General features: G+C 52.9%; 1 protein-coding gene across 1 annotated transcript in view; it reads left to right on the plus strand.

The window, feature by feature from the left end:
- Positions 1–18,413, plus strand: part of NOC2L (NOC2 like nucleolar associated transcriptional repressor) — a 32,682-nt gene that overhangs the window by 5,300 nt on the left and 8,969 nt on the right. The window contains exons 9-15 of the mRNA XM_068658909.1: positions 283–396; positions 1,046–1,234; positions 3,382–3,521; positions 7,578–7,689; positions 12,770–12,883; positions 13,065–13,166; positions 16,985–17,128. Coding sequence (XP_068515010.1) covers positions 283–396; positions 1,046–1,234; positions 3,382–3,521; positions 7,578–7,689; positions 12,770–12,883; positions 13,065–13,166; positions 16,985–17,128 — 915 coding nt within the window. The remainder of the gene's footprint in view (positions 1–282; positions 397–1,045; positions 1,235–3,381; positions 3,522–7,577; positions 7,690–12,769; positions 12,884–13,064; positions 13,167–16,984; positions 17,129–18,413) is intronic.

The following is an 18,413-nucleotide window of genomic DNA, read 5'->3' on the forward strand; positions in this document are numbered from 1 at the left end:
CGAGTCCCTACGCTAAGTGACACGGGGGTGTTCTGGGGAAGCTGTCTGCTTCCCTGCTGCAGATGGAGTGCTTGCTGCCTGAGTCTGTGTGTGTCTGTGATAGCATTTCACTCCATGCTGTGGGTGGAATATTTTTGCAGAAACTTAGTCACAACTGCTGAGTGCTTAAGAACAACAATGGGGGCGGAAAAGAGCGAAAGAGGGCAACAAGGGGGTGATGTTTAAATGAAAAGCTGTAGCAGGGCGAGGCTGGGATGCTTATCTGTGGGTTTCCCTTCCCAGCGAGTAGTTCATTTGTGGAGCACGGGCGAGGAAACGGTGAGAGTGCTGGCCTTCCTCGTGCTGAACAAGATCTGCCGCCACAAGAAAGATGCGTACCTGCACACCTTGCTGAAGGTGAGCCTGCTGTTTCCTCTGCTCTGCAGCTTTTCTGAAGTCAAATGCAAAGAACTTAGGGCAGCCTGTGAGGTAGGGCAAGGTGCTGGCTCCCCTGCAATGTAAAATGGGAGAAATTCTGCAGGTCAGAGTCTCCTGCCCGCTGCTGTTCCTGCGAGAGGCACGCGGGCCTGGGCTTTGCAGAGAATGCCTCTGGTACTTGCCTGTCTGCTGGCTGAATACTCATCCTCCAGCCTCTCAAGGGCTTTCTTCAAGTGCTGCCACGCTACTCAGTGCTGCTCTCGGCTAATAGCTGAGGCTCCCAAGTGTAGTTTGCATTGTTACCACTGTTTGTTACCAGAGAGCTGCATTAACTGCTGTGACCAGCCTTCAGCGTGTGTGGCTCAAAGCCATCCTGCAGCTCCTTCCTCCTCCTGTGGAGGAGCAATGGCAAGGACGTTTCTAAGCTCTGCTAAACAATGCACGGGTGAGAAAAGATTCTGACTCTTTCCTTGGAGAGCAGTAGACTGAATTCTCTCCTCATATTTTTTTTAAGTGTCTGTTTTTTAAAGGAACACTTTGCAGGTGGTTGGGAACGCCTGAGTGGGGTAGGTCGGTAAAACACTGGTTTTGTTCTGACAACAAGTACATCGTCCTCTTTCCCCAACAGCAAATGTACATCTCGTTTGTGAAGAACTCAAGATTTACTTCTCCCAACGTGCTGCCCATGATCAACTTCATGCAGCGGACGCTGACAGAGATGTATGCCCTGGACACCAACATCTCCTACCAGCACGCCTTCATCTATATCCGGCAGCTCGCCATCCACCTGCGCAGTGCTATGACCATAAAGAAGAAGGTAGGTGCCCTGCTGTGGGGAGGAAAGCCACTGTAGCCACTTCAGGCTTTTGGTGGCCTCTCTGAAGTGTCAGGAATTGTCTGATCCATTTCATGATGTGCTGAGGGATTATTTGCTGGGACTGGGAGCTTGAAATCTTCATAGCTGTCTGTGAATTCTTCTTTTCTGTGTTAGTTTTCAGCAAGGAAGGAGAGAACAGGCCACTACAGGGGGTGGGAGTCACTTTTCTCTCCTCATCTTGCAAGGATTTCCACTCTCCCTCTTCTGCATTTATAGTTGGCAGCCTCTGTTGCAAAAGCTGAGGGTAAAGAAGACCAGGAATGACCCTGGTGTGTGAGTCTGCCCAATCCATCAGCAGCTGGCATTGCCCATCCAATTGAACAAAGCAGCTCAGACTTTTTGGGAACAGCCCTGATTTGGGCCGCCTCCAGTCTGACCTAGCAAATCTGAGTCAGCTTGTTAATCCTGGCTTTGTTCATGTTCAGCAAAACGGATCCCTGTAGATTAATGCTTGAGCTGCTCCCAAACATTGCAGGATTGGTGACCGGTTAAATCTCCTGGCTGTTCAGACATGGGGATAAACGAAGTCTGGGATGTATGTGCCTACCCTAATTGGATTGTGGTGGCTTCTTACACACTCGGTGTAAGACTGAGTCTGGCCCAGACAAGACCTAAATCCACTTGTTTTCACAGCTGGGGAGGGTTGCAGGAATTTTAAATGACATCAGCACAACCAAAAGGTATAAATCCTCGCAGTAAGCCAATTAACTTAAATTGAGCAGTGGGTGGCTGTGGAAGGTGGTTACAGGAGCAGGTCGCTGTTTACAGGAGAAGCTGAGAACAAACCTTGGTACATCTCTGACCTGGTGAGAGCTCTGCCACTTCCAGCTGCAGCCTAAGTTCCTATCACAAGATTTGGGCCAGTGGTTGCAGTTCAGGGCTTCTGTGCTTTTTCTGGGACTTGCACATCTTGTTTTCACCATACAAAAGGGGTGACCTGAACCTTGAAAGCCTGTGTGAAACAGGCTGGAGCTGAGGCACCTTTTAAAATCTTATCTCCTAAAATCTTGGTGCAATGCTGTGCATTCTGGGCCTGCAGAACTCATTGGAAAGAGTGTCCTTAAGGGACTTCTGCACTCTTTCTGGGCTTCTGTTTACTCTGGCACTGTGGGCTGCTCCAGCACATGGCAGGAAGGAGTAGGGGCTTGCCCAAACATTCTTGAAAAACCACGTGGCTTGGATTTTGTGCAAGACTTGGTCTGGGCCAGCCTGAAACCACTGTTCTGGTGTCACGGCGTGTCAGACACACTGGCCTCTTGCATTGTTTTTGCTGGTAACCATAAAGGCTGGCTTAGAAACAGAGCTGCAAGTCTGTTCTCAGCTCTGTCATTTTTACTCTACAGTTGAAAACTTCAACTGGCCTGGACTGTGTCTTTCCCAAAAGCAGGGAGGAGTGCTAGGCTGATGGCTCGGTGCTTGCTGTGACAGTGAATGCTCACAGAAACATCTTTAAAATACTGGCATTATGCTTCAGAGATAGTGGGGTGGTGGGCAGGGGGGTTGGATAACACATCTGAGGGAAGGGAGGCCTTGAGCAGGAAGGATAAGCTGCCCCATCACAGCCAGAGTCTGAGTACAAAGAGGGGAAATCCAGAGGAATTTCCTCCTGTAGTAGTTTACATGCTTTTTCTCTCTCCTTTCTGGTCTGCAGAGGCCAGAAGGCAGCTGACGAGGCTGTCAGAGCAGTGCTGCTTTCCAGCCTTCCTACCTGGGGGTTCCTGGGGACTGTCCCCAGGCCTGTGAGTGAACGGTTAAAGGCTTCCTGATGCTTGGCCGCATCTCACCATCTGCTGGGAGCTGAGTCATTAAATCATCCCTCTCCAATGAGCCGTACTTGGGAAGAAAAGCAGGCTGTGCTGCGCGTTATTTCCTTCAAGGCACTAACCAGTACTAAATTATGGCGTGCTGCATCTGACTCTGCTGGGTGGTGGAAGAGCCACCAGCATCAAAGCCACAGCCAGAATGTGAGTTATCCTCTGGGCAGTGCGCAGTGTCCTGCAGGAGAAAGGAATGAATTGGGGAGAGAAATTAGAGTTGAGCCCCTCTCAGGTGCCCTGTTTACAAGTCTGTTCATCCCTTTCCTGCAGGAGAACTTCCAGTCTGTCTACAACTGGCAGTACGTCCACTGCCTCTATTTCTGGTGTCGGGTTCTCAGCACGATCTACCCCAGCGAGGTCATGGAGCCCTTGATCTATCCTCTGACACAGGTCATCATTGGCTGTATAAAGTAAGTGTTTTTTTCTCTCCTGGCAATCCTTCTCTTGTTGGATGTGGTAAAACAGTTCCGAAGGGGTGGTACCGTTATGTGATTTGGATTTAACCTGAGAGCTGCTTTTGATGGAGGTATTACAGCTGCAGGCGTGTTGCGAGCACGTTGCATGAAGGAATTAAAGGGTTGCTGGAGAGGAAGTCAGTGCCTCTGCTTCACCAGCTGAGACCATGGGCTCAGGGGGTGTGAAATCAGATGCTGCAGGAAGGATTGGGCTCAAAAGTAGCTAAGTGGTGAACAGCAGTGAGGACAGAAAGTAGTGTCAGCTGCTTTTTTGCCATACTGCAAACTATTTGTGGAGTTTGTGCAGTCTGGGCACATCTCTGAACAACCTAAACCCTTCTTTGCTATCATCTCATGGGGAGCTGGGGAGACACAAAGCAATGCAGGTAGTTTTGGTGCCTAGTCCAATTCTGCTTCGCTAAAAAGCGTGATACCTGAACTGCTGGAGCTTTGTATTTCTTAGAATTCATTGAGAAAGAGGACACTATCTAACAGGTAAGCTTAAAATAAGAGTAGTTCCAAGCATTCATGTGAAGTACTAACCCAGACGGGACAGTTTTGCCTTCCAACATCTGTTGGAATGTCCTCACAAGTAGAGGAGTGGCAGCACCAGGTAGAATTCCTTTCCTGAGAGCTCTTTCCAAGAAGTTATATCTGTCTGGGTATTTCTGTGGAGCTGTCCAAGTGCATGCATGCCGTGCCATGCTCATGCTCAGCAGTTTCTGATAGTCTCAGAGCTGTGCTATTTTGAGGGGAGTTTGAAATCAGGGAGGAGATAAGGACTTGGTTTTGGAATCAGAAGTGTGCTGAAGTCTTATTTTTAATTGTGCACAAGCCTGCTTTTGCTTATTTTGAGCAATATGAAAGCTTTTCTCATTGTTTTTTGCTTGCAGTTTTTTTACTTCACTTATCTTTTTCCCCTATCACCCTGTGTGTTTGAATTTTTTCTGCTTTGAAGCTGCTGTTAATGGGCGTTGAGGGAATTTCTGAATCTCTGGTGATCCCTGAAATCCTGTTAGCTCTGTAACCAGATTCTCAGCTTTAAAACCCCACCCGCCTGGTCTTGAAAAACTCCCAAGTGGTGATGAAGATAAGCAGATTTAAACGATCGTTGGTGTGCATACATCCTTCTCCCCATCCCCCATGTGCACAGGCTGCTTCCCGCTGCTGCTGCCGAGCTCCAGTTGTCCTGCAGACAAGTCGAGGCAGTTTTCTACCTGTCCAGGCAGATAAATCAGCGAGCTGGGGCCAAGGAGAGGTGAACTGGGTGAGTCTCAGCAAGAGCAGCAAATAAAACTTGTTCGCATCAGCGATGTGCAGAGGTGCTCGGCACCAAGTGCAGCCACCGTCTGACAAGGTGTCAAAGGTTGGGGAGCCTGAGAGATGAATTTCAGCACGGGGAAAATAGAAATAGATCCCAGGTGCGTGTGATGGGGTGGTAGGGAAGGATGCTGTGCAGCTTCTCCATCCGCAGAACATTTCATTTGTGCTCCTGGCAGCATCCGGAGGGGGATAAATAGCCCTTGGAGGAGATTCTCCTTCCCCAAGTGCCTTCAGAACCAGGAGGTGGCGCCTTGCTCCAGCGAAAGGGCAGCGAGCAGGGTGTCTGTCTGCAGGACCAGCTCCTTGTGCCACCCTGGTGGCTTTCGGGAGGGGATTGCAGAGAAACCACCGCTCATCGGTTTGTTTTTGCTCTAGGCAGGGACCGAGGCAGAATTGGAAATGTGATTAAATACGGTAACTAGGAGCAGAGGGTTGCTACTAAAATTAAAATCAGCTCCCTTGTTTCCTTGCTCCCTCTCCCTGCTCTCCAGCATATAAAACACGCCGAAACTACTTTTAATAATGCATGGGGTCCGTTCCTGAAACGTGTCCAAGCTGCACATGCTCAGATGTGATCGGGGAAGGCAGACTGCTGAATGGAAAAATGTTGGAATTGATCGCTTCTGACTTCAGGGCTGCTGGAAAAAGCCTCGCTGCTGAGTTTGCTAATGGCATTGCCTTGTAAAAATCAGCGGTGTTGATCTTGCAAACAGCTGAAAGGTTGCAGTTGCTTTGACCGCTGGGGTAGTGCTGTAGGTATTGCAGAGACAGAACACAAAGGAGATGCCTGCTTTTCTTTCTCTTTCTCTTTCTGCTTCTGTGGTCTGTAAAGTTCTCGGTCTGGTCTGCATGCTTGTGATTGTCTCTCCTGCTTTTTTTTGTGTCAGAGTTGTTGCAGGAGCTCCTGTCCCTTTTTCCAGGCTGAAGGCAAGCGTTCTCCTGACCTTGTCTGCTTGACTTCCTACCTTGCTCTTACTCCAGGCTATAAATATGAGGTTCTGCCCTGGCTTGTAGTTAAATGAGGATTTGTGATGCCCTGTGAGGGTTGGTCTCCAGCCTCCCAGCACGTACAGGTAGAGATGCAAGCACAGCTTTGGTGTCCTTCAACTCCTTCCCTTGGCTTGGTGGGGCAGAGACCGATACCGTAAGAAGCTTTCTGTGTTCTCCCCAGTCAGAAAAAGACTGTGACCAGACAGGAGTAGAGCAGAAGGAACTGTATCTAGTAAAAATAAGCCTCCAAGTGCCTTGGGGCTGTTCCCTGCACCACAGCCTGCTGCACGGGAGAAGCAGGGCAGGTGTTGCAAGAGCTGGTGATGGTAAGATAACAGGGAGCACTCTCTGAGATGAAAAGCATGAGCTGTGAACCAGAGCAAGTGGATTTGAACTTGTTGGTGTGACCCCTGGGCAGATCTTCCTCAGCAGAGCCAAGGCCCAGCTGTGTTTTGTATTCCCCGAGCATCCAGCCATCGGGAAGTTAAACAGATTGTTGCATCGCAGAGCACTCTAAAATTAATGGTCTTGGTTTACAGTAAATCTATACATTTAACAGGTTTATCCCTCGATCAATTAATTCCTGAGAATGGCTTTCGTCATCTCTAGTGGTGCCAGATCAGGGCGGGAAGTAGATTTATTCCTATAATGGATCCAGTGATAATTATTCCACTATTTAGCGTGTGGGGAGGATGGGGGAGGTGGAGGTGATTTATGGTGCCTGGTCAGGTGTGTTCTCCCCTGGGTTTCTCATCAAACCCTCTTTGGGTGGGGAGGGAGGGATTTATTGGATGTGGGGCTGTTGTTTGAGAATTCCATGGAAAAAAAAGAAAAAAACTTGTTAGTGCTGGGGGCATCTGTCTTCTAGTACAGGCGTGCATAGCAAGAGGTTTCTGGAGGGGTAAGGTAGCGAGTTTTGGTGTCCTAGGGGTAGCCATGGGATTGATGCTGGGCTCTGTGTTCCCTGCTGCTGGCTTAGGTGGCACTGGGGGAGAGCTGAGCCTGCGGTGCCCCACCTTACAGAGGCAGCTGTGCTTAGTTCCCTTTAATATCCAAAGGCATAACAGCCTCAAGCATGGTCAAAGGCGGCCTCTTTCCCTCCCTGCTCATCACTAGCAGTTTCAATCCTCTTTCCTCTCTGAAAGAGGAGCAGCTGAGCGATTCCTCCTCTGTTGGAGAGGGCTGAGAGGGTCTCGTGATGCCCCTCTCGGTCCTGCTCTGTCCTTTCTGATGTGCTGCTGGTCCAGCTCCTCCTGCCCTGGTGACATTCCAAGTGACAAGTGTGGCTACTGAGGTGACAGCACAAGCTGTGCGGGCACGCAGAGGGTACGCAACCTGAAATTGGTTACCACCTTCTCCTTGCAGTCCCTCCTGTGTGCTCGGGGAGCCCATTTCTGGCAAATTCACTGCTTCAGCTGAGCATTTCACTGCTGGTTCCTGCCACTTCTCGTAGCACTTCCCCTCCTCTGTCCCAGAAGAACCTGGTGCTCTGGTTGCAGGAACCTGGTTGTTGGTGTCACAGCTTTACCACGCATGAATTTTTCCCCACTGTGGGATAGCTTCAGCTCGGTTTGCTGTGCAATCCTAAAGCTCTCTTCCTTTTTGTAGAGTAGGAAGGGCTCTAAAATGTTGCTGGGGACTGCGAGTGCAGCTCCTGTATTATCCTGGCCTAATATCCTTTCTTTTTTTCCCCTCTAGGCTGGTACCCACAGCTCGGTTCTACCCGCTGCGCATGCACTGCATCCGTGCCCTTACGCTGCTGTCTGAGAACACCAGGACCTTCATCCCCGTGCTGCCATTTATCCTGGAGGTCAGTGGGTCCTGCTGGTGTAGCAACAACTGTCTGCTACCTAATGAACACCTTCATATTTACCCTACCCACCAACAGCTCCCTCTGGGATCTGCTCACACCCTAAACCCCTTGGCAAACACCATCAGACAGCATGCGGTTAGCAAACAGGATTAGATTTATAATTTTCCTCCATCTGAGATCAGCTGGGTGCAAAAAGACATTCCTAGGTGGTTTGGCTGATGCAGCTGGAATAGGCAAAGGATTTCCAAGGAGGAGCTTTGATTCAGCTGGCTGCAGTAAGTCCCCAAGCTGTTACGTGATCCCCTTGATGTGTTTGTGTCTTAGCAAATGGAAGAGTTTGTCATAACCACAGACAAAGGGAGATGGAAGGAAAAAGGTGCTTCAAGGCTTAATTTGGTCAAAAAAATCCCCTTGGAGGCAGCCTGGTGAAACACAGGCTGTTTGGTGAAATACTGGTGCTTGTGTTTTCCATCCAGATTCCCATAGATCAGATTCCTGATGTCTCCCCGCCTTGCTGCTGTGAGAGGGCAGTACAGAAGTGGCTTTTTCTTTGAAGAAACACTTCTGAGGGAGAAATGGGGCAAGGTGAGGAATGCAAAGCCCCCGAAGGTCAGCGTGAGGCTGGCTGTTAGAGGAGAATGAGGGAGGCTTCTGTAACAAATGACCTGAGTCAGCTGGGCTCGTTCCTAATCAAGTTCTGTTGAAGCCAAGGCTTTTGTGGTTTTGTGTTGTTGTAAACGTCCTCTGCAAACCACATCCTCTGAGCCCGTGGAAGCCAGCGATGTTTATAAATCTCCTCCTGCTCTCCCGCCCCCCTCCGCCGCGCCCTGGCCCTGGCCTGTGTGGCTTTGCCATTTGCCTGCTTCCTTCCTCTCCTTCACACACTCTTGAAACTCTGCCAGCCACATCCACCCATAGAGGCATCTCCGCGCCGCCGTAGCAGAGCCTGGGGGGCAGGACGGTTCCTCTGCTTTTTATTTTTAATTTTCAATGCTCAGAGAGGAAAAAAACCTCCTTCCCCGTGGGGCTGCAATCCGTGTGTCGGGCCCCAGCCAGCCGTGACCGCAGCGCACGCTGAGCTTCCTCCCCACCACATCCCAGCCTGCTGCGTGCGAGGCGCTGCTGGGCCTGCCTTGTCCAGGTGTTGGTGACAAAGGAGAGACAGGGGACAGGGTAAAATGCCTGCACACATGTTGCTAGCCCTTAATTTCCAATTTGAACCCAAGGTGCCAGGGATAAACAGTCCTGCACCACACCATGTCACAAAACCAGCACGTTTTAAACCCAGCATCCAAAGCGAGGTGAGAGAGAAGCAGCACGCTGCTCAGCCCCTCCTAAATGCTGGGTTTAAGGGGCAGGGCTGGGGTCAGGGGGCAGATCGAAGCCTTCCCATGCTCCATTTGCTGTGAAGGACGGCAGCCTGCCCCTCACTCGCTGATGCAGCTGGATCCAAACGTAGCCAGGCTCTGGAGTGAGTGACACCAGACGTGCACAAAGCCCTGAAAAAAAACGTGGCTGAGCTTTGTATAGCCTCGCTGTGGATCTTGAAAACCTTCTCTATGAAGGGACCACGATTGCTTCCCTCCCCCCTCTCCACCACGAAGCCCAGCCCTGGCTACCTCTCGTCTCAGCCCTGTCTCTGCTGTGCTTTCAGGAGCCAGCAGATTGAATGTTTGTGCAATTCCCCCAGGCACGGGAATTCCCCAAGCCCCTGCCAGTCGAAATGAGAGCTGGCTGCTTGATGCAGCCTGACAGGAGCTGATGCTCCCCAGCACGGGCACCCAGGGCTGTCTCCTCTTTTGACTCTGCTTTTTGGGGGGGGGGAGCAAAAGAAGCTTGCTAAAATCACCTCTTAGATGAGAGGAGACGGCTTGAGAGAAAGCGTAAAGCAGGCAGGCTTTTATTTTTGTATTGTTCCCACCCTTGGAGGGCCTGTGAGATCCCAGGCTATTTTTTTTTCCCCCAGCACTTCAATTATTTTGTGACAGGCACTAGTTTCTGCAGCAGGAGAAGCGGTGGCTCATCTGCTGGAAGGCAGGTGTGGATAAACAAGGTGGAAATCTCCCCACAGGCAGGCTTGGCATGCCAATTTAAAATTAGCTTCCCTGCGGAGGAATGGGGAAAGAGGTTAACCCTGACGTGCTTAGGGAGGCGTGAGCTCTTCACTTTGACACTTCAGTGGCTTGAGTTTTGGTTTGGATGTGCAGCACGCTTTGGAGAAGGTCCCCGGGGGGCCTGAAGCCCGGTGACATACCTGGGTGGGGGCTTGTTGGGGGCCCATAATCCTGGACCTTGTCGTAGATTTTAAGTTTTCTACAAGCTGGGGGCTCTTTGCATTATTGCACGGAGGAAAAACTACAACGTCAGGCTTGCTGAGCTGAGCCTCTGCACCAGCTGAAGATGCATCCCTTATCCTGGGCATTCCCTCCCTCCAAATACTGCCCTGCAGCTTTTAAGCTGCAATAACCCTGCTTGTGCCAGGACTTTTCTGAGTGAAATGATGCTCGACCCATCTAATAGCCTCCTACCAAGAGCCAGTTGGCTCCATGGATGAGGGAAGAGCCCCCCGGGTGTTTTATCTTCCCGTTATCGAGGCTTTGGGTGCCATCTCCCACACCTCACAGCCAGGCTGAGGATTTGGGGGCTGGAGAAGCTGGCTGTGGGGTGTGCTGCTGGGACAGTGCTCGTCAGGGGGGTGAGATGTTATCACTCATGGTTTGAACACAGGGACAAGGACAAGAAGCATGCAGAAGGTGCAAAGCTGGGAGGAATATTGCACCAGCAGAGCCCTGCTCTTCAGAGGGACCTTGGCACGTTGGAGAAACCTCCCGCAGCTCAACCAAGGGGGATGCAATGTCCTGTAGGGGGGAAGGAATAACCCCAGAGGATGCAAAACGGGAATATATTACAAAAGTTGAGCAGTTTTTCTCAGCTTGGCAGCAGCTGGGCTCTGAGCAGCCCTGCTGGGTGCCTGGGGTGAGGTGGAGGGTGCTGGAGCAGCCGCGAGGAGGCTGCAGGCGGGTCCTGCAGAGCTCTGCCTCCTTGCTGGGGGCTGGCCTGGGGCAGCCGGCCTCGGGCTGATCAAAGCAGCTGCCAGGAGGCTTTGCTGGAGCCTGAGGGAAGTCAGGATGGGGTGGGGGTAATAAAATAAGAGTGCTGGGGCTGTGGGCTTGGTTTTCTGCTGGTGCAAGCTGTACACCCCAGCACCCTTCACCCTACCAACGTAGGAGGGGTGAGCTAGAGCTTGCTGAAAACCCCCTCCTGTCCATTTTTCTCTCTGCTGGTGGGTCTCACTCCAGCCAAGCCCTTGGCTTTGGATATTTTCTGGCCCTCCAGTCCCTCGTTATCACTTTTCTGCCCTGCCACAGGATTCCTAGACGCAGTCATCCCCTCTTTCAGCCTGGCTGCTGGCTGGGCCATCCTGCACGATCTAGGGCTGGGAACCACATTTTTCCCCTTTCCACGTGTCCCGACAGATTCCCCAGCACATCTGGGAAGGTTTCAAACCCTCTGCTTGTATTTTCCCACTTGCCTAGTGGCATGTTAGGATCCCACAGCGCCCGCTGCCTTTTTCTTTAATGCGTCTGACCTCGGGGATCAATACGACTGTTTTGGCCAAAGAAATAACCGTGCATAACGAGGTTTATAGCATCGATTCCCTAGGCTAGGGCTCTTTGTTTTCACAAGCCACCAGGCTTGTCCCTCCCTTCCAAATAACCTGGATTGACAAATAAAATGTAAAAAAATCAATAGCCGGCTCCATGCTTTTCTGGCCCGGGGGCAGCAGAGTGACCCGAGCGCCCTCCCTCTCCCCCACCTCACCCTCTAGCAATCAGTGCACTGCCTTTCTGGGCTGCTTGGGCTCTGATGATGAATGTATCGCCGCGTAGAGGGAATAGAAATTATTTCCTGCTCGAAAGTAATATTTAGAAGTGTTGGGAATCTAGGGGCTGAGCGTCTTGGAGGCAGGGACCTTGTGCTCAGAGGCACAGGCAGGCAGGCTGTGTTCCCTGTCAGACCCCTCAAAGGTTGTCAGCTGGCACGCAAGTGATTGCCAGTTGGTCATTCGGGGCTGGCTTTTTGAAACAAAGCTCCCTTATTAGCGACCACCTCCCTTGATTGCTGCTTGTTATCCCCTGATGGGAGTCTCTGGGAACGTGCCCTGGTGTGAGCGGTCTGTGCAGCTCTTTTCAGCTTTCTCCTGAGGTCTGCCTCTGCCAGCTTTTGCATGAAATAAATGTTCTTTTCCCTAACCATGAGCATTAAGCATTATCATTTCCCATTTCTGGAAGAATGTAACAGCAAAGATGCGGGTTTGACACGCCGCGGTGTGTTGGGCATCCAGCTTTACCCTGGGTGCTGTGTGTGCCTCTTGGGGTTCTTTTTGAGGAGCTACGTGTGTAGTCTCTGCTCAGAATCTGGAAGGGAGCCAGTTTTTTCCCCACGGCCCTTGCTATAAAGAGAAATGTGTCCGTGGAGAATAATCTGTGCTTATTCAAAGGCTGTTCAGTTATAATTGGTACAAGGGACACTGGTGGGAAAGGCGTTAGACCAGAGAGACCTTGCCTGGCAAGGGGTGTTTGTGGAAAGGACTCCCTGGTCCATCTGCTTCCTAGGACAATTCAGACACTTACTTCAGTGACAATAAGAAGGTAATCGGTTGGTATAAGCAGCATTTAGCCTTGCTGTTGAAAAGCATCTCATCTTCAGGGACAGCTCCAAAGCACGCTCAAGCCTTGCAGTACCACCCTGCTGTCTGAAGCACAGGTCCGAGGAGCAAACCTCTAGTTCCTTGTGCTATTGCTTGTGTGGGTTCCCTTTTACACCACGCTTCCGTGGCATCTTTCATGCTCAGGGCTCTAAAGCCTTGAGTATGCTCGGTGTTTGCTCCCAAGCTGTCCTTTGCTGGGACATTTAAAAAAAGCTGTTGGACAGTGATCAGAATGAGCAGGCAGGAATCAGGGCTCTTGGGTTGTCTTCTCAACTCTGTCATCAACTGCACGGTCTTGGTTGAGTCGTGGGGTGTCTGTTTGTTTCGTGGCGTGACCATCCTTACGCTCAATTGCTTCTCTTGCAGATTTTCCAGCAAGTGGATTTCAACAAGAGGCCAGGACGCATGAGTGCTAAGCCGATAAACTTCGCGGTGATCCTGAAGCTTTCCAACGCCAACCTGCAGGAGAAAGCCTTCCGAGTAAGTGGAACCCAGCTGCCAACAGTGCACATCCTCAGCAACACAGCCTCTCTACAAACAGGACTGGCCCTAGCAGCGTGTTCTGTGATCCTGTCCTGTAGGTTAGAGGCTCATTTCCCAGTCTGGGAGCTGAGGGGCTTAGTTCCTATCTGATATCTCTATTTCTGCTCCCTCTACCCAGGATGGCCTCATCGAACAGCTCTATGACCTGATTCTTGAGTACCTGCATTGCCAAGCCCACAGCATCGGGTTCCCAGAGTTGGTTCTCCCCACTATCATCCAGGTAAGATATAGGACGCCTCTTGAACGTCCCCAGAGTGGGATGAGCTCCTTTAACCTAGCAGCAAACTTTAGATGGTCCTGATAATGTGAGGGGAGAGCTGTTTACCTTTTCCCAGTCACAGTTTGTGTTTGCATTTTGAGGGATTCTTAGGAACAGAGGCATCCAACAGGAGGCTGAAGGTAGGTGAAAGTGGCTTTAGTGTGAGCCGCTCTTTTGGGAGACAGAGAGGGACAACGGGCTGTAGAGATGTATTTTTGACCAGTGAATGCAGTCCTTGGCGATTCAGAGTTGTCCAGATTTGCTGTATTATCTCAGCACAGCACCTGTGCTCTCAGAGCTCGTGTTTCTCCTTGCCTTACGGCTTTTCTCACGTGCTCTCCACAAGATGGCAATCCTCTCTCCCCGCCTGTGTCCCCTCCAGCTGGGGCACTTTCTCCCCGTGTCCAATTCCTGTCTCTGTCCATCTCCCTCAACGCACCTCAGAGCATTGCTGCGAAGAGCTCTCCTTTCCCTCTGCCCTGGCATTCCGTGGCAGGCAGTTCTTCCTCGCCACTTCGTGTTTACACGCTTCTTTCTCTGCAATAAGGCAGCCTAATGGGGCCGTGTCTGGGTGTATGGAGCCTAATCCTCCCCTAATACCAGGAGCTGAAGCTGGTGGCTTGTTTCGAATGAGCAGCGACCTCTCTGCATTGCACAGGAGGATTGCTGAGTGCAAACAAGCTGGAGCTTGTTCCTTCACATCCTCCCATTCCTCTTATTTTTAACTCACAAGCGGCAGGTGGCGAACAATTTTGGTTGCTCCTGTATCCTCTGTGGGGCCACGCACTTCTGCTCTGCTGCCACGAGCCGCTGTGCCTGCCCACGTTGCTGCTGCAGCCTGGCAGAGGCATCGCCGAGCTGCCAGCCGGCTGCCCTGCCTAATGCGAGCTGACAGGCAGCCTCCACGCTCGCAGAGCAGCTCCCGTGCCTGCTCTCCTTTTGCTTCTCACTTTATCGGCGGCGAACAAAGCCCTTTGGTCTCAGCCAGCAGCTGCTGGGAGCAGCCAAGCTGTCGGAGCCGAGGTTGGAGCTGGAACGAGGAGCGCCCCGTGGCTTCCAAACCCACCCCGGGACCAGCCCGGCTTTCCGCAGAGAATTCCCGCTGTCGGATTCCTCTTCGGCTGCCACTAACCACAGCCTCGTGGCCGTCTGCTGGGCCCGGGCTGCTGAGGTTAGCTTCCCAAAATCTCGGAGCCTTCAGGAAGGCATGCGGGGGAAGGCTTTTCCCTTGGCACCGCTCCAGTTAACCAGAAAAAAAAAAAAATCCCTCTGGCCCCCCCTCCCCGTGCTTCGCTCAGCGCCGTGGGGCAGGGGCTGGCTTCCAGCTGGCGAGGGCTGCGCCGAGAGCTCATCTCCTCCTGGTCGGCGGCTTTGGGAGAAGCTGGGCTGAACTGCCTTCAGCCTGAACTTCGGAGCCTCCTTGCCTGGAAGGCAGGAAGCAGCCGGGGCAGATGAAAGGAAAGCGGAGCCAGCAGGGGAGGGAGGCGGTTCAAAGGCACGACCCCCGGGCTGTTGCTGCTTCCAACACGGGCGGGTGAGGAGCTCAGGGCGTGCGTCTGGGTGCTTGGAAGAGAATCCCTCGTCTGTAGGGTCCTTCCAGGCAGCGCAGAGCAGAGGTGAGAGGTTAAAAGGGAAAATTGGAGGGTTTGGATAGGGGCTGGTGCTGCTGGGAGGTGGCACGGTCAGGGCAGGGCTCGCAGAAGGGCGGAGGTGCCGGGGTCCCTGCCAGCTGCTCTCCCTCCTGCTCGCTCTGACCCAGCTGGATATTGCCCCTACTGCCTGAGAGTGGAGGATTGGGGTTGCTTTGGGTTCCCTGGCACACACGAGCCCAGCTGCAGCCCATCATTTCTCGTTGCCCGTGTCGTTTACTGTAAGAGGAGCTGGGGTTTCGCTGCGGTCTCCCCACTGGTACAAACCCTTGGCGTTTGAGGCTGGCAGTTGGACGGGATCAATCCCACTAATCACAGAGCTGCTTAGCTGGGAGCCGACGTGAGATGTTAACAGCACACACACACACAAACACATGTTCTGAGCGCTTTTATTCTGGAAAGCTGCGGTTGTTGTGCTTGGCAGCGGGGAAAAAGGCACGCAGAGGGTTCCTTTCTCTCTCTCTCTCTCTCTCCCCCCTCTATCTTTCACTGTCTCGGTCGTTCCCTGCCTCCGAACGCAGGGCTGAGATCTCATTACCTTTCGTTAATATCCGTGGCAGATAGCAGTGGGGCTGTGAGGGATTGCCTGGGTCGGGGAGAGGAGGGGGGCGGAGGAGAAATGAAGCGCAGGGCCGGGAGAGCGAGCGCACGCCGCCAAACCGCCCCGATAGAGCCCGAGATTCGGCAGGATTTCAGGTGACACTCGTGCAAGGGAAGAAAAATGAGAATGTCCGTGGCAGCGGATGAAATGGATCTGGGGCTGCAGCCGGGGGGATCAGGGGAGATAAATGGAATGACAAATGCATCTCTCCGCGGAGATAAATATGCAGCGCCCACAAAAAAATATTTTAGAAAGGGAGGGTGAGAACAGGACGGGGCTGGCCGGCAGCAGCGCTTGGGGATGGTTCCTTTGTACCTGTTGGCGGGGCTGTCTGCAGAAAGGGGGCAAGGTGTTGGTTTTATCTCCCCTTTCTCGGAGTTGGCTGAGGGCTGGCAGGTGGAGAAAGGGAGGAGAGCAGCCCCTGCTGCCAGCTGATGGGGACGTTCTCCCCGCGTGGAGCAGGCAGGTGAAGGCTCCCTCGTGGTTAACCATTTTCTGCTGCCCCCTTGGGTCTCTTTTCCCTTAAATCAAAGCGTCTGGTACACTGGCAAGAAGGTCGCCCTGCAGAATTTGGAGAGTTGGTGGAAACCTAGCAGCGTGCTGAAATGGAAACCGGGGTCAATCCGCGCGCTCCCATCTCTCCTCCTGTTTGGAGCATCCTCTGCCGCCTCGCCGCGGTGTCAGAGCCCTGTGAGAGCTGCTGAGAGAGAAAAAAAGCAAACCCCACAAAAACAGGGTGTTGGCAGTGAGACAGTCCCATCGTCTGGGGGTACTGGAGTGTTTCCTGCGCCGAGGGAGGGCAGGGGCCAGCTCCCTGCGAGTAGGCTGGACCTGGCCCGTGCCCTTTTTGGGTTTGTGGTTTCCTGGCAGCCTGGCTCTCGTCCCAGCCGTTCCGCCGAAGCCCTTGGGTCTTAAAAGGAGGAATTATCGAGGCACATGCCTGTGGGGGTTGCTCCGTGCATTTTTCTGTGGTGCCTGCGTGGGTTTGTGCCCTCGAAAAATGGGAGGTTCCAGCCGGAGCTGGGCTGGCAGGCAGGCGCTAAGCAAACTTCACCCCGAGTGACTCTGCACATGGCCCCCTGGCCTGACCCACAGCCCTACAGCTCTGCCAGCCCCCAGTTTTCCCACTGAGCCGTGCAAAGACCTCCAGTCCCAGCCCACAGACGATCCTTTGTGCACTCCTTTCTCAATCTCTGCCTCCCAGCCTCACCTACCTGGGATTCCCACCCCAATATCCGTCGCGGTGCTGCTCCAGCCCCAGCAGTGCACCCTTTCAGAAAGAGCTCGAGTTAAAGGGTGCAGAGCTGTTCCTGAGCGAGCCCCACAGCTGGATTGGGTGCAGATATCTGTATCTCTGCATCCTCCCAGCCCTAGGTGGCAGGATGCTGCTCCGTGGTATGAATGGAAGGCAGCAGGCACCCCCGTGCTGTCCCTCACCGAGGGTGGGAGATGTTTTTTTTTTTGCTGATGGGGTCTGTGCATGAAAACTCTAACGTGGCTTTCCTTCTTCTTCTTCCCCCTCCTCCCAGCTAAAATCTTTCCTGAAGGAGTGCAAGATCGCCAACTACTGCAAGCCTATCCGGCAGCTGCTGGAGAAAGTGCAGGAAAATTCTGCCTACATCGCCAGCAGGCGTCAGAAAGCTACCTTCGGGGTGGCCAGCAGGGAGTCTGTGGTGAGTCTGCTGCTTCGATTTGGGCTTCCTGGAAAGACAGGCAGGCTCCGGCTGCCGGGGCCAAGCGGGTGGCAGGGGGAGGAGGGAGGACGAGCTCCTGGAAACGGGGCCGTGGGGTGCGGCAGGCGCTCGCAAACAACCCGGCTGGGCAGGGCCCCGCAGCCAAGAACCTCATGGAAAACACAGCCCATAAATTACACCCTGCTCTTACTCACCACACACGCACGTATGGAAGAGCCTCGCTTCGCTGGGGCACATCCTCTGCTGGGGAATTTCGGGCTTCTCATCACCCCGCTGCTGGTACGCCGGTGCCAGCTCATGCCTTAAGGTGAAGGGGGGGGATTTCACCTCCTCTATCACCGTGTTGTTTCCTCCTGGTCTGTGGAGACACCTCTCCAGCAGCTGTATCTGACTGATACAGTTCAGAATCCTGAGCCAAACCTTTTTCCATTTTCCTGGTCTCTTGTGGAGGCAGAACTGGAGAACAGCTAAAGGTACGAGCCCAAAGAACTGTGATCAGGTACCCTGGGCACCACAGCTGGGCACCAGGAGAGATGCTGGTGCGTCCTGCTGTCTGCAATCCAAGCAAACACCCACCCTGCAGAGGAAATGCTGAGCACATTCGGTGCCTGGAAAAGATGCAGTGGTGCTGGGTGGCTTGTAGGGCCCGTGGAGGTGTTGGGTTGCATCTCAGGGCAGTTCTGCCTCGGTGATGAGCTGAAGGAGAGCAGCAGGGGTAATGGTCAGCGCTTTTTATTTTAGGAAATGAACTGCACGGGTAGAAAACAGGATATTTGGAGGGTGAGGTAGTAAATAGTTGGCCATCTGGCTAACAGAATGAGATGCTGTCTTCCTGGAAAAAACCTGTCGTGGCTAGGGGTGTTCCCCTGGCTGGGAAGGGTCCGGAGGGAAGGCACCACGAAAGGAGCAGGCGGAGACGAGCTGCCTGTCGAGGCGTGCCAAGAGGTGCTGGTCTCCAGGGCCTCTCCGTAAGGAAGCTGCCGCAGCCAGCTGGATGCAGATGGAGGCACTGGAAGCTGCTGGTTTCAGCTCGAAGCAGGGACCTGTTCAAACGCTCCAGAAGCAGCTGCCTGGGCTTAATTCCGTTGTGCTGTTCTCTGCCAGCCTGGGGTAGGAGGGGAACCTTCTGTTGCTCTATTTTTTTTTGCCTCCAAGGGGACCGTGCTCCTGTCCTGCTCCCCTCCTGCCTTACCAGACACACCAGTGATTCCTCACCCCTGGTAGGAAGTTCCTTGGCGTGTGCACAGCTGCAGAGGCCGCCTTC

Source organism: Anas acuta, chromosome 22, assembly GCF_963932015.1.
Source record: "Anas acuta chromosome 22, bAnaAcu1.1, whole genome shotgun sequence".
Classification (NCBI taxonomy): Eukaryota; Metazoa; Chordata; class Aves; order Anseriformes; family Anatidae; genus Anas; species Anas acuta.